At 37.5% G+C, this 16,755-nt stretch overlaps 1 protein-coding gene across 3 annotated transcripts in view; it reads right to left on the bottom strand.

Annotated features, from left to right (window-relative positions):
- Nucleotides 1-7,568: 7,568 nt before the first annotated feature.
- The window catches only part of LOC149869182 (desmoglein-4-like), a 55,996-nt gene continuing 46,809 nt past the window's right edge, over nt 7,569-16,755 (bottom strand). For all 3 annotated transcript variants that reach the window (XM_090039873.1, XM_090039872.1, XM_090039871.1), the window contains 4 exons: nt 14,260-14,408; nt 13,809-13,872; nt 12,087-12,316; nt 7,569-10,805 (listed from right to left, as the gene is read on the bottom strand). In XM_090039873.1, coding sequence (XP_089895999.1) covers nt 9,894-10,805; nt 12,087-12,316; nt 13,809-13,872; nt 14,260-14,408 — 1,355 coding nt within the window. In that variant the 3' untranslated portion in view covers nt 7,569-9,893. The remainder of the gene's footprint in view (nt 10,806-12,086; nt 12,317-13,808; nt 13,873-14,259; nt 14,409-16,755) is intronic.

Here is a 16,755-nt window from a genome sequence, read left to right as displayed (position 1 = left end):
CTCAACAAAACCCAGGACCACAACAACTTCTCTCCCTCAGAGAAAAAAGCCCTAAGATCCAATAATGAAATAGTAATCAAACCAGTGGAGAAAAGTGGAGCTACAGTGATCCTCAACTGTCAAGACTACATTAATGAAATCAACAGACAAACCCTCCAACACCAAATCCTAGCAAGAACTTGGGGGGAAAACCCTCTTGAGCTGGAAAATATCAAATATTTCCCAGTCCAGTTTTAGGAAAATCTACTTCCACTTATCTCCCACTCTGCCATCCCAGGAACTTTCTACATGTTCCCAAAGATCCACAAACAAGGTAATCATGTCCGACTGCGGTGCCCTCATTGGAGACCTCTCAGAATTCACAGAAACTATCCTGGAATCCCTTATAATTCAATGAGCAAGTTTTCTACAAGGCATCACAGACTTCCTCAACAGGATCCAGAACATTGACCACCCTCCTCTCCCCCACATCCCCAAGAAGACCATACTTGCAACCATGGATATCACCAGCCTGTACGTTAACTTCCCACACCAGGAAGGCACATCTGCTTGCCTGAAATCCCTTCAAGAAATTGGAGTACCCTCAGACTTACAACAACATGTTGCACAAATCTCCCACTTCATCCTCACCCACTTCATTGTCAGCAATCGTCACTTTTTCCAAACCATGGGCATAGCTATGGACACAAACACAGCTCCTCAGTATGCCAACATCTTTATGAGCCACTTAGAGGAAAAATTTCTAGACAAGATGTCTTGTATTTAAAAGGTTATCTAACAAGCCCAACTACACAGTTGGTCGAATTAAAGATATCACCCTAAGAAATCCTTGCCTCTCACATAATGATTCAGCTCATGCACATATAACAATCAGAATGTACCAGCTGCTGCCCTTTTGAAAGGGCTCTGAGTGTTTGTGTGTTGACACCCCTACATTAAAACATTATTGTTTTTCAAATGTTATGTTAGTGCAGACTTGAAAAAACTTACATGATTTTCTGAGTATGTGCAGTAGTAAAGTCTGAAGTGTTTCTCCTTGCACCATTCTTCTGATCTTTGTCCCAAAGGCTCCTGTTTTCTCCTTGCCATATTTACAACATAAATCAATCACTTCATAATAGGGGATACAAATACTGACAGAACCTAGAAAGAATGTGAGACCAAAAAATAATGTGTGTTATGAATAAAAACAGTATAGAAGAGCCAAATCCCAAACCAAAATGATATTCAAAATTATGTAAAATTACACATAAAATTATATTCTCTTCCTATGATTACCTAAAAGATTCAGCGAGGGCCCAGTTTTATCAGTCTTCAAATGATCTTTTTCTTACATTAAGTCTGCTCACAAAATTTGATGGGATTACTCATGTGAGTAAAATACTTCTCAGAGGGTGGTAATCTCAAAAAGAGATTAAGTGATATTGAAATATGTGTTCTATTAATTTTCACCTAAACTCCTAAATAACTTATGCACCTTATAAAATCTTACCTAGCCTAAGTGAGCAATCTAGGGCCCTGGACAAAAAAATGGCATAATCAGTGCATATAATTAGTAATTTCTAAAAAAAAAAGAGGCAAATAAAGAGTACAATGTTGTATTCTGCAAAAATTAGAGTTGACATCAAAGGTTAAGAACCCAACCTTTAAACTGTTGTCCATGCAAGTAGTCTGTGATCAACCAAATATTCCAGGATTTCCAGAATCAGGACCTTAGCAAATTGGTTTCTTTTCATGTATGTCTTTTATACTTCATCTGCTGGAACATGTTTATTTTCCTACTGCATTTGCTATGGGCATTTCATCCCATATGATTCCTTAGGGAATATTTTGGCTCTCTGAGTTTTTCTTGGAAATATTAAAATGTCTATGACAAGAAGACTGACATTTATTCATTTACACTATTTTAAACATTTATTGGGCTCATCTACCAGTACTTAATTTGTGTATCATCACTACAAAGGATTCTGTAAGATCTCATGATAAGAGAAAATATACAGTAAAAAAGCTGTACCTTTACTATATTTTTCTATTTTCTCAAAAATAAACCATAATAATTTTAAAACAGAAGTGTTATTAAACTATAATGCTGCTGTTACTTTGCAGGCAGATTCCAGCATTCTCACTGAGTAACATTAATCTAATTAATTTCAATAGGAGTACCTGTATGGCAAGATGTTATTCCTTGTGAATAAATATTCCAGAATCTATCAATAGAAAATATCACTTTATGTGCACTGGAATTACTCTTGGGGCTACCTATATAAGATGCTATGCTGAAGTCTATAGGAGGTGGAAGTACTTAGCCCTTCTCAGGATCAAGCCTCATCTTTGTCTCTTATAATTTCCATCCCTTTTTACAGTAAAAATAGATATGTATATACTTACTTTTGCAAGCAGTAGTTGTGGGTTTTGCAGGACTGACTCTTGGATTAGCAGAAAGAGAGACTGAAGTCAGTAAAATTATTTGATGACAAGAAAATGACAATACTACTCTGAAAGATGTCTCACTCCTATCTTGTAGAAAGATACCATGGTGTGGCAAATATCTATCAGAGTAGGGGTTGGTGGGAGTGAATGTACCTAGTGTTGCAAAACTTAATCTTAGTGAATTAGATTAAATGCAAGGTCATTAAAATTCATTTAAGGACCCATAGGAGAAAACAAAATCACTCAATTAAGCACTAAAATCTACTCTCTCTGATCCAGCTATAATTTATCTCACAAATTGCTTAATTGTATAGGAAAGCCAATAATTTGGAGCATTCTTGCACTGGAGGGAAAAGGAGTCTTGTTTGCTGACACTGTTGTGGATTGAAACATTATACAATAATATTTTGCTTTATCTGTTATGCCTGTAAGGGAAGTTTGTGGCATGTCAAACTCAGGCATTTGACTATGCATCTTGATAGTCCAAGAGAATACCTGGCTCAGTGGAAAATTATGTCAGCTGTACCATGTCATGGATTTATATGGCAGATTACCTGTGTGCAATAATTACAGGTTTGTGTGTGTGTGTGTGTGTGTGTGTGTGTGTGTGTGTGAGTGCCAATATAATATATTCATTGACTTATAAAAATCCACATTGAATTCTGTTTTAAATGGAAAATCAGAAAAATGTATGATCCCGATCCTAGTCTAATAGAAATTTGTGGCAAAACTTAATGACAATTTCAGTGAGAACAGGATCAGAACCATGGACTCCAGTTACTAACACTGGTGACTACAAGGTTGTGCAAACCAGTAACTTCAATACTAATGCCCACATCATTCCACTCAGACCTGCCTTTTTCTGATGCTCTGATACAGAGGTGGCCAACCTGCAGCATGCATGCTATAGGTAGTGCTGTCAACCTCTGTGCATGGCACATAGCAGATCAGGCAAGGGACAGGCAGCACAGGGCCAGAAAGCAGGAAGCAGAGCAGCAGATATGGAATGGAACACAGAGCAGGAAGCAGAACAGCAGAACAGGCAGGGAGCACAGGGAAGGAAGCAGAAAGCAGAGCAGCAGATTGGGCAGGCGGAAGTGATCAGTGGCATGTGGGGATGGTGGGGTTAATTTATGGGATACCTGCCAAAAAGTTTGGCTCCCTCTGCTCTAATGTATCAGTTTTGTACTTTGATTGCATTTTTCCATGAAATCCTCCGAGATGGAGATTTGCTGACTCTTTGAAGACCTGAACTTCACTGAAACTAGTGAAAAAAATTTCAGTGGATTTTTAATTACCCCAGATATGCATAAATAATACAACTTGTAATACTTTCTCAGGATATTTTAATATTTTCCATGTGAATTAAGTATCAGTGACAACAGGTCACAACATAGACTTTATATGCATTTATTTATTACATATTTTTAAATATTTTTTGATACTGTTGATTATTGGCTTGGAAATTTTACATATGTAAAGATTACAGGTCTGGACAATTTTGTTTATATTTCAGATTATAAAAAATCTTATTTATCACAAATTTAAGAATGTAAAACAATTAAGGAAAACAGGTATAATAAAAACTGTATTCACATACCAATATTAATATCGCCAAAACATTAAAATATTTTTGGCATCACTGTTTCTTCAAGAGTTTTTATTTTGCATCATGCAACCACTGTGGGATCTTTTACTTTGCATTAGATCTACACTACTGAAAATATTCACTGAACAATGTGAGACAGTTTTTCAACTCTACACAGATAGTCCAGGGGCTAGTTCAGTTTTGGACTTCTTAGTTTGGAATATTGTGGATATCAAAGGTTAACTAAATATAACAGAATTATTCCAAAATGGATTTTACAGGAAATATACTGCTAGCTCTTTACTCTGTTAACTTCTATGGAAACTTAAGGCCAGGCTTCAAAATTATACTTTGACTATTTGGGTGTGTGTGTGTGGGGGGGGGGGTGATCTTGTGTGGGGTTTAACACTAAATTAAACTGGTTCATAGATTAACAAGTCCACTCAGAGACTCCCACAGGTTATGATTTTCTAATCTTACAGGGGGGGCTCTCATCTCTTATGGGAGGCTCAGCTCCCCCTCCTCCCCAAGCTGCCCTCTTAATTTGGACCCTGTTTAAGGCACTTGCCCTTACATGCCACAAGAAGCATTTGACAGACTGCATTATCAGCCCCTACAAGGGATACAGTTGTCTACCTAGGTGCTTATACAGCTCTCAGCAGGAGGGTAACTGAGTTGTTCACAGACACTGCTAAATTCAGTTCTGAGAGGAAGCCAGTTAACTATCCTCCCTCATTTACAAACATGATACTGAGAATTCCTAGAAGTTACATGACCTGCCAAGGGTCCACAGGAAAGCCTTGGCACAGCCAAGTTTTGTGAGTTCGACTCCAGCACCACAGGCTCTTCTACTTCCTGAATGCTTTAACCCTGCACTGATATCTGTCCAGACAGACCCAGGTACCTGTACAGAGTCCATTCACAAGGACTCAATGAAAAATTGGGGCTAATGGGATTAACATCACTGTCTATCTCACCTAGTATTTAAATGACTTAGAGTTGAAAAAAATCTGACATCATATGGTTATCATTTAATAGCACTTTATTAGGACTTTTGAGAAAGTACAAAAATAGCCAAACAGTAGACTTAATAAAAGCAGCTAAACAAATTTACTTGCAAGTAAATCTGCTAAAGAATAATCAATATCCCAAATAAGGCTATATGCAAATGAAAGTTAAACAGCTTTTGAGTATTTTTCTAGCTGCTGCTTTTTTGTGTGTGTGGTAAACATTAACTGCAGCTTGAATTACAGGTTCTTATTCAAAGAAAACTTCTGATGACATATTACATAACAATGATAACAAGACAATGCATCACAATTATAAACATTTACATAGCTGTATGATCACTAAATATATTTTTGTCTTTACTCTCTCTTTCATAAGTGGTGTTTGTGCAGGGGAATGTCATAGACAGTATGAAACAAAAGAATGACAAGATACACCAGGAAAACACATACTGCTTTTAGTAGTGAAAGTTTTACTTCTTTCAACAGAAGCAGGATTGAGCCAAAGAGTTAATTCCTATGGTTCCAAATTAGACAGCACTTGTAGTGCTTGTGCTTGTAATCAAGCCAAATCCTCAACTGATGTAGACTGAGGTAGCTCCATTTAGTTTGCTATAGCTACGCTGTTTATACCAACTGAGACTCTAGCTTATGCTGTACAAGACTGTAGAATCAGGCTCAAATATAAAATCTGTGCACCTGATGCTTTAAGCCCACCGCACATCAGCAGGAGTTCTCTTTATGAAGGCCTTGTAGCAAGATCAATATGTACATTCAAGCAGTTTTGACCCTTCTTGAAGAACTCTTACATTGCGCAATTAAACAATGTTTTTAAACAATGCAGGAAGAAACCAGACTTCTAAATAACAGCTGAAGGAAAGCAAAATTCAACTATGTATCTCTTAATGAGGATTAAGCTGTATGCCACTTTTCAGCCACAATAAAAGTAGAAAAGGGTGAATGCAGAATTTTTAATAAACCAAATAATTCATTACATCTTCAAATAAAAATTTGTTTCACAACTTGTTGTAACCTGATAGCGTCCATCTCTTACCAGTAAAACAACTGGAAAAAGCCAACTGGAAAATTACACAGCAGTAGAAATTAGTATTCAGAAATGATTTGGGAGTGCAGTTTGAAAGATAAAATGTTATTCCTCTTTGATCAATGAGAAATTAAGATTACAAAACATTAAAACATCTCATACATTGCACTAAGCAGCAAACTACCAATCTCTAGAAAGAGTTGCAAAAGTTAGTACTAATGAGGAGAACTACTACAATCAAAGCTCTTATTTTTTTAATATATTTTTTCTATATTGACTTTTTACTATTTTTATTCTTAGACATGCAAGAGACTATAGCTAGTTCAAATCCTGATGCATCACATAATGTTCCTAATCAAGAGTGTAAAGAAAGAACACAATAGACACTTCTGAAATCTAATTCTAATAGCAAAGACTATCATGGGAAATATAATTTTGATTTTAAAAATTACAGCGTGGATATTTTCCAGAAAAGTCCTTTTTTACTTTCAAGTCATCTTGTAAAGGTGATTGGATAAATTAAATAAGTTTTTAGAGGCATAGAGAGCCATGAGATATCGATAGATAGATTTTACGTTATGTTATTATATAATATATATTATATAATAACATAACATATATCTATATATAAAATAAAATTCTTGTGGTTAATGAAATATATAAAAAGGAATTTTTAATTTTTACACTGAATTTTAGCTTGCAATTTCCAGTCCCTGTTTTTATTCTTAAAAGAACAATCCAGCAATCCATACTCATACTGAAGCAAACAAACTGATAATACTGCTTCTATTGAAGTCTATAAAACCTAAGTGCTACCCAACTTGAATAATGGTAGCAGAATTGAGTAATAAATCACTATTTGTAGCATGGATGCGACCTTTTTAAGATGTCTGAGACTGTATGAAGTAACGTGAGGCAGCCTTGAGTTGGTTATAACTTTGGGGTTCACTGGTGTCTGTGGTTATAAATAATACAGAAGGCTCTTCATGTTGTTTTTAAGCATATAATAAAATGTCTGTATGTGACACTGGATTGAGAAATGTTTTATTCTGATCTTATGAGATAAATGAATCTGGATATGTGACTAGCCTCCCTTCTCTCCTTTTAATCATGTGGGAAAAATACAAATCTATTAAACTATGCTGAAGAGAAACAGCAAGAGGGAAAAGAGTGTAGATTTTTAAACTAGTGACCAAAAAAAATCCCTGTGAAAAACTCTATTATATTTACAGTACAATATTGCTGTGTACACTATACCTACTATACATATTGTACAAAATTAAAAGAAAATACCTATTGGATTTCTGTGTTGTGTTCATTTAGCTTCACGTGATGATTACATGCAATTCATAGGTTCTCCATGGAAACAATAATTAATGCATGTAAGTGCTCCTGCTTTTTTTAAGCACCAGCTGAAATTTGAGGCAAATTGTCATTGTTTTTTGTTTGTTATAAAACAAATAGAGATTTTGATAGAGACGCAGTCCTTGGGGAAAAATAAGAACTATATGCCAGATTTAATTCATACTTTACAATCCATAAAGCCTTCCATGTCATTTTTTCATTTAATATATTCAAAATGGTTTCAAATTACAATATAAAATAATATACACTGACATATGAAATACCTATTCTCTGTACTGTGTGTTAACAATTATTTTCCTTCTCATTAATGACTTCCAGAATCAACATTACAACCCTTTGACTAATCTGCAACTGCATCACCAGAACGCAAAGCTAAAACATTATTATTTCTTTTACTTCTTTTTGCTCTGTTAGTATAAAAAATGAGTAAGACATAATATAACACTATAATATACCAAACAGAGACAACTTGATGGTCAGTAAATATTGCAAAACAAACCAAACTAAACCAAAACCAAAAGCAATCTAATAATCTGAGTTACTGAAGCCTACAGTTTAGCTACATGCTGTTGTATGTTTAACGAAGAGACAGAGATGTCTAATAGTTTCATACTCTCAGTAACTCACATGGGTCATTTGCAATGGATTTCCACTCAAACCCTTCACCATGACAGTAAGGTTACTAGAAATTTTGAAGAAGCCTGGACATTTACTGAGAACTTAATGTGCATGTAACGAGTATTTATTGTGCTTTATACATTTATATTGTGTTAGTTATAATAAATGATTAATTTTTGTAAAACTTATGTAATATAGCATGCAATGTAAATGGGATGCTCTTGAAAGTGCTGATTTAAATATTGTGTTGACAAATACCAGTAATAGTGGTGTCCATTTCCTGAAATATCATGGTACTATTGCCACGTTTGTCTTTTTTAACAACCAAGGGCCATTAAGTCTGATGAAAATGTAGATCTGCTATACGTATGACAGATCACAGTGATACAAGATCTTAGTATTTGTACCATATTAAATTAATGTATGTCAGTATTGTACTCACAGAGGGTGCGTATACTGAGATGCTAATTGTGCAGTAGCTTTATGACACTGTGCAGTAGTGCGTTACAGCACGGACAGTGCTAATATGCTACCTTGCAGCATTATCAGGCTACTGTGCAGTAGTGTCACTAAAAAGGTGTTTGCCAGTGCTACTGTGCAGTAACTCTGATTACTGTACATTTATTTAGAATTTGGTTATACAACGACTAAACTAAATGTGCAGTAACCACTGCACATTACTGAACGTGTAGACATGCCCAAAGTGAACCATTTTCATTGATACAAAGCTCCTTCTCCCTGTCCAAATTTAGTCTCATTTTACTTTAGTTGGGTTAGTACTTGAAAGGCACATGGAATCTGAAATTACTGCTTTGGATTGACTTCACATATATGTTATATTATTATGTATATTCCTCAGGAACTGAATGAAGCAGCCAGTTCACTAGCTATTCAAAACTGTTCCTAAATACTTTCACAAAAATCTAGGGCTAGGTACAGACATTCAAAAAGCCCAAGGTCAAATTGATCTAAACTGCACAGTTTTCTGTAAGCAGTGTAGTTTAGATTGATAGCAAACAGAACACACATTTATTTGCCCTTTCGTAGGGCTGGGTGCTGCCATTTTTAAACCAGTCTGTGAGTGCTGAGCTTCTGTTCTGTTGTGGGGATAGAGTGATTTCTGATCACTTATACCAGTAAAAGTGTAATATCTGTACGTGACCTAGGGGTTTTTTCCCTTTCATTTGGCCAACAACATAAAGCAGGCAAACAAAAAAGCAAGTTGACTAATCCCAGGGGAGGCAAGAAGGGATATTTTGAATTAAAAATGTTCTCACTGACTCTCAGCATTGAAAACATGTGAAAGAACACATTATGGAGAAGGAGGCCTATTCTCTACCAATTTTAACAGTTTTAGGATTACATTTACGGTAATAAAAGGACATATTTAAAGGGGCTTTACCTGAACTTTCCCCACTGACAGTGAGCGCATCTACACAAGACACTACTACACAGACATTACTGCTCATTTATTTAGTGCTTGTATTAGCAAGTACTAAATAAATGCACAGTAACTGAAGTTACTCTGCAGTAGCACCAGTGAACGTCTTCTAGGTGACGCTACTGTGCAGTAGTCTAGTGTTATAGCACTGTCCATGCTCTGACACACTACTGCATAGTATTTTTCAGCTACTGTACAGTCAGCATCTTGTGTAGACATGCCCAGTATTTCTGTGTTTCACTTAGAAACTGGGCAACCTTATGAGACAAGAATCACATAAATTTTAGTACTATATGCTAGTTATAAATAATGAAAAATATACTTTGTTGTTTTTTTAATTTAAAAACTTGAATGCAAATCAATGATATCTGCAGGAAAATGAAAATACTAATAGAAGTCTTATTGATTAGAATACTGTACTGTTCTATAGTTTGCCACCCTTCTTCGAGCTGTTCCAGGGGAAGCTGATCCAAGGGTCTGGGTAAAATGGGCGTCTGAGCCCAACATTTGACTAATACCACTCATGCCACCCATGCTGGTCATGCCAGGACCAGAAACTACTCTCTCTGTAACAACTACATTATGCGCATTTGATAACTCGGAGGGAATACTTAAACTGCTTTGTATACCTGACGCTGGTCTAATTACCCTTTCTGTCACCACTACATTTGATCCATCTGCCAGATCAGGGATACTCAAAGAAGCGGGAACCCTGGAATTGGGTGTGATTACTCTTTCTGTAACAACAACATTTGACCCATCTGTTATATTGGGGATGTCTAGTATGCCACGCAAATCAGAGGCAGGACCAACCACCCTTTCTGTTACCACAATGTTTGGTGTAAGAAGAGGATCAACACTATGTGTAGGTGGGCCAGTTGTATAAGTCTCAGTCACTCTTACATTACCGTGGAGCAAAGGATCAGGTATAGGTCTTGCAGGCTGCATAGCAGATGCAGATGTATAGGTATTTTCAGTAACAACTGTTGTACTGCCAGCTGTGGGAGGCATTGGTACAGATCCATTAACAATGATAGTGGTTCCGGGTGGTGGCAGATTTAGATCAACTTCAGGACTTGGAAAGGTAGCATTAAGAACTGGAATAGGCTCTATTTCTCTGCCCAAACAGATTTCTGCCAGAGTCTTAAATTTTGGTCCTAACCTATCCAAATAGGTGTCATCCATATCGTCACCAATAAAACTACAACAGCCAATGGAACCAACAGGACTGCCTATTCCTTCATGATCATATATTAGGAGACAATCATTTGCTGGTCGACCTTCATCTTCATCTGCATAGGCAAATGCTTTCTGAAGTTGGAGAAAAAGACAAAAAAAGAACTGAGCATTCTTTTTCTTCAGAGTCAGGCAAATAACATATCAATCTTTATTCTGATGTATTTTAAAAGGGATTTAATGTCTTAGTAGCAAAAAAGAAAATGATCTATTCTGGAGCATAACTAGAGGGTGTTATTGTGATTCATCACTTAACATGTATGCTCCTAAACCCTTGACCATACTCCATTTTCCATCATCCACTGGCCTGTTTCAGAAGTGCTGATAAGTGTTTCTGCTATTTCAATGAAGTCAGGATTGAGAGAGTTGGTTTTCATTCTAAGTTTATCCATTTACCAGCTGTATATTTGCTGACATATATGCATGTACTCCTATCTGGTGTGGCCATTAATACAGGAGATTCAAAGCAAAACTGAATAAACGTAGTAAAAATGTTGTGGCCATTATTTGTATTAATATTGAAACTAGTCTCTACTCAAATGTTTTCAACCCTTTTATACATGCTTTCTGTAAATTCTTAGCATTTTCAGCTTTGGCTAAGGTGAGTACTTGTGAAGAAGGCATTTTTAGTTCAAATATTAATCAAAGAGAATGTTTGAAAACATATTTTGTTATAATATTTGATATTCAAGTGATCTAGTTAATTAATCTAATAACTCCCATGTTACTATGCAAACTGCATTTTACAACTGGATATATTACTTCCAATTCACATTTAGTTAGTTTGTTAATTAGTTAACCTTGATCATCCATTCATAATATGGATACAATAATAAAACACAAGATAGTGTGCAACAATAATATAAATTATTAATGAAGGATCTACTCAGTATTAGTGGTTGAGAGCAATTATTGTTAAGAATATAATTTTAAGAACAATTTGGAATAGTGTATATTCCAAATTTTCACGTCTTTAACAGCCGGTTTCACACAGTGAAATGATAACCTATAGAAAATGAATTATTTGCAGAGTTCTTGTCCTAACCAATACAATGAATAATTACATTAATATTCCTTGTGACTATTAATGAAAAATACTCAGTGTATTCTACCACTTGGTAACTTTAATGCAAAACAAATGCTATTGGGTATTCAGAATTGTTATACTATATGTAACGAAGATTTATATATTGTTATTCTCAGTATGAAGTCTGTTTTAGCTTCAGTGTCTACTTGCTTCTACCAGTTTAGTACAATTAACCCCTTTAGCTTTGGATTTTTAATCTACAGCCATGCGACTGCCATCAGATTTTGATATATTTGGGTGTCTATTAGAAAAAAAGGCAGATGAATTACCTCAGAGAAGTAATTTTCTAAGAAAGTCATATTCATTCCTCCTTCTCTGTATTCTTTTACCGTCCCTCCAAAGACCCCTTTTTTGTCCATTGTTCCAGAAATTGCACCAGCTGTTGCATAACCTGTAGCTGTTCCATAATCTGTAGTTAGATGACCAGTCCCAAGCCCTGTAGTTTCTTCAAACCCTGAACCTGCTGTTACTCCTCCTCCGTATGCATTTGTATAAATATCTGAAAGCAGAAAACCATGTTATCCCAATATACATCTGGGGTGGAAGGGGAAGGGAGTCAGTTAATTAGCTCTTCTGATGAATTTATGATTTGATTTCTAGAAGCATTCTGTAAAAACTAAGCGATCAACTAATGGCAGTTTGCATGGGTGTTAAGCATATAGACACTGGTGCTATCATGCAACATTGGAATCCAAATAAATATATACCAAAACATATGCACACTCTAATAACTAATTTTCTGTACAACTTTGGGCATATATTTGCATGCACACTCTAGGATGTGCTTGAGTAAATTCTTGATTTGCATATGACTAAAAAAAACCTATGTTTTCAGGTACATGCACAAATTAGGGACTTGCATGGGGATATAAATGCATAAATGTATACTGATAGTTTCACTGAAAAATTGGTCCTCATGTCTCTTGGATGTTAGGAGCAGAAAGAACTTTAAATACTTTGCCAAAAAGGGTGCTCTTGTGATCCCTTTTGCATTTTCTAGTGATAAAAGCAGAGCTACTTTCAGAGGGAAAATAAGAAATATTAAGCATATAATTTATAGTATTGGTGATGGAAAGTGAAATATTTTGAATCAGATATTAGGAGTGTGCAAAGTGGGCCTATTTGATTCAGATTCAGCCTGAATCAGGGACAGCAATTAGATTCATTGATTAGGATCACTGTCCCTGATTCAATTCAGCCGAATACAAATCTGAAGATTCGATGCTGATTCAGCGAATCAGTGATTTGAACACAGACACATCTTTAAAAGTTTTTTTACATACCTTGAGGTACCAGCGCGGCTTGTGAATGCTGTGATACTGGGGCGCATGGAGCATCCCCCAGGGCTGCAGGGGGGGCCTTCCACATGCTTGACAACAGACATGGAAGTGGACCGGAAGTACTTCCAGTCCACTTCTGGGTCTGCCAGGGAGCATGCTGGGCCCCCCTGCATCTCCCTGGCTCAGCAGTCAGCTGCAGGGGGACTTCAGGTACCCGTCCTAGACCCAGGAGGCACCAGTCACTGAGCCAGAGGAGCAGGGGCCCTGTGCGCTCCCTGTCAGACCCAGAAGTGGACCAGAAGTACTTCCGGAGGTACTTCCATCCCACTTCCAGGTCTGCTGCCAAGCATGCTGGGAAGTCCCTCACACTTCTGTGGGACACTCCATGCACCCAGCATTGCAGCACTCATGAGCCTAGAGGCATGTAGAAAAAACATTTAAAGCTGTATCTATGTCTGAATCTCCAAATCTTTCTGAATCTCTCCAAATCAATTTGGAGGGTTCCAATTCAATTTGGAGAGATTAAAGGGTCCTCTGATATGATTTGGATTTGGAGATTCAGCCACCAGATTGGGCCGAATCTCCACCGAATCAGGGACCGAAGCTCCACACAGTCCTATCAGATATGGTTTCTTCATAGCAGAGAGGCATTATTTGCTGAAACATGGCCACTTATGTTATAAAATCTAAAGAAGGTTAGCATCTGCTTACCAGAAGGGTCAGCAAAGTCACCTGGAGGGGCAGTAGTTGCTGGTAGGAGAATATTTGAAACGTCCTAGAAAACAATAATTTAGCTTGTTTAGTTGTATGATAGTTTAGTCATATAAAGATCAATATTTTGGGTGATTTTCCATATTTTGTTCTCTTTTCACCTTACTCATTTTATAGTTCATGATACATGTTAAAAGGAAATGTCAGCTGTAATCATTTACAAAACCTAAGTCTGATCTGCAGCCTGCAGTCTGGTTACTAGACTCCGGTCATAATATAATGGAAGTCAATGGATCTACTTGTCTGAGTAATGGTTAGTAATATCAGGCATCTTTATTTTGACAATAATGCACCATAAAAAGTCACTGTCATCACCACCAAATCTAGACTATACAACAGGCTTACGTTTATGTGCAAATGACATTCGGCTTTTTACAAATATTGAACTGACCCTGTCTTCTGGCTGTGCTCCTTCTATTCCCCATGAATGAATTGCCCCTTCTGTGTATTCAGGTACGGGCTCAAATCCAATCCCAGCTGCACTTGTAGGTCCTGGTCCACAACCACAACAATCACACATTGACATCAAAATTGGAATCACTGACAAAGAAAGATATAGAAAGTCACACATTAGAAAACACCCCTGAAATTCCACCTCTGAATACTTATGTCTACATCTAAATCTCATTTTTCCAAATGGCAGTTGCTTAACATTATCTGAAAACCTGATCCCTTTAAAAAGATTGCAAATTGAACACACTAAAGCTAAAGCACTCAATATTGATCATCACTTTTGAAAATGTGTATACACTGGTATACCCACCAAGTGAAATTCTGCTCTCCCTTACACTGGCGTGAATCTGGAGTACAGTCAGGTCAAGCCCTGCTGCTTGCTGCTGACCAGCGGGGAGGCAAAAAAGGTGCCATGTTTAAAACCGTGGTTTTTGCTTCCCTGCCAATCGGGAACAAACCGCAACCAGGGCCCCTCCACTAATCAGTGATGTAGGGTGGGGTGGAGAAGGGGGAAGGGCACATGGGGGAAGATTAAAGGAGCCACAGAACACACCACTTTTGCTGCAAACTTGATACAGCCCTATTTATATATGTACATTTTCCTCTGAAGGCATTGTAAAAGACTAAGCAAAAAAATTGATTTTGCTGAAGTCTGCAGAACAAAAGATATTTCAGATACTGTACCACAGACCTGACTTTTATACCACAGAATTCAATGGAAACATTCCCATAGACTGCAGTGGACTTTGGAACAGGCTCCAAAGAAATCTTCATAAAGATTCACACAATCCCTACATATAAAAACAAGTCTAATAAGTGATTAGATATGTATTTCCAGTTGAATGCCGTAATCACTATGCTACACTATGCTATGTTCTCTGTTTCTGGCTCCAGGACTGTTGTGTTTTCAGCTGCAAAGTATGCCAGATTCTTCAGAAGAAGGGATAGAGACTTCCCTTTCCCTTACCCTATTTTATAATGTGTTTAGGCCATACTCTTGGAAGATGTGAAAGATGTGGATTTGAATCCCCTTAGCCTTGTGGGGAGGGGTACTGTAATACAAATCTCCCAAGACCCTGAGTCAGTGCTCTATAGACTAGGCAAAAAGTCTAGTCACCACAACCTGTCAGCAAGGAGTCCACCATCAGAAGATCACAGAATAATAGGAAAGTAGAACTGGAAGGGACCTTGTGAGGTCATCCAGTTCAGCAGCCTGCTCAAGATAGAATCATTTCCCCATAATTACCCTTCAAAAAGTATTTGTGTTATTGAATCCCCCATCAGTCTCCTCTTCCCCAGACTAAATAATCCTAGTTCTTTCAGCTTGCCTTTTAGGCCCCTAATCATTTTTTTCACTCTTCTTTGGTTTCTTCCCAATTTGTTCACATTCTTTTTTGAAGTGTGGGGCCCAAAACTGAATACAGTACTCCAGGTAAGGCTTCACCAGTGCCTAATAAAGCAGCAGAATCACTTCCCTTGATTCGCAAGTAACACTCCTGTTAATATAACTCAGGATGCCCTTGGCTTTTTTTGCAACAAGAACAAACTGTTGGCTTACATTCAGCTTCTGATCCACTATATACACAAAGTCCTTCACTATAGCACTGCAGCCCAGCCAGTTGTTCACAGTCTATATTTGTTCAAGGAATTATTCCAAGTACAGGACTCGTGTCACTGGGTGCATCTACACTTGCTATTAATGCACCTAAAATCCTAAATGAACTCTGGTGCAGTTTTTGCCAGAATGTATTGTTCCTGGGCACACTGTTTACACATGCACTTGGAACCACAGCATGCTGAGCCGGAGTGGAGCAGTCTCAGCTGGCAGAAGGTTTGGGGAATCAACCTCTGAGGCCAGAGGTGCTTAGCTCCAGCTCAGTGTGCTGCAGAGAGGCTGGCTGTGGCAAAATGGTGCTACATTATGGAGCTAGTTGGCAGGCAGCTACCATACTGTAGCACCCTCATGCCCCAGCCAGCCCCAGTCACTGTCTATACATGCATTGCAGCTCACTAAACTCCACTGTAGGACAATATTTGCCCCCAGTGATGCTATTCTACAGTGTAGTTAATTCATTTACTACACCCTAATAGGTGCACATGTGTAGAGTGTGATGCTTTACTGAGGAGCTAATTAGTTGACTGCAGTAAAGCACATGTGTAGATGAATGAAGACCATTTTTCCAGTCATTATATCTCTGTTCATAGGCACCTCAGTTTACAGAGTCCAATTTAGGATTCCCTCCTGGTGCCAGATACACACTTTTTATATACTGAGCTACCCACCTGGAGGTGCATAAGGAACCAATCTAGATGTGTCCAGTAAAGCCTACTGTTGCCCAGCATCTACTGTCACTTAAATGTTCCAAAACCTTTCAGATCCTGCTTCAGTTTCCAATGGTTTGAATGGGAGCTACATACCACCCTTTTGGTAATA

The sequence above is a fragment of the Crocodylus siamensis genome, chromosome 3, assembly GCF_052110815.1.
Source record: "Crocodylus siamensis isolate JL-2025a chromosome 3, ASM5211081v1, whole genome shotgun sequence".
Taxonomy (NCBI): domain Eukaryota; kingdom Metazoa; phylum Chordata; order Crocodylia; family Crocodylidae; genus Crocodylus; species Crocodylus siamensis.
Note: the sequence above shows the minus strand (reverse complement) of the source record. Positions and strands in the feature narration are given on the sequence as shown.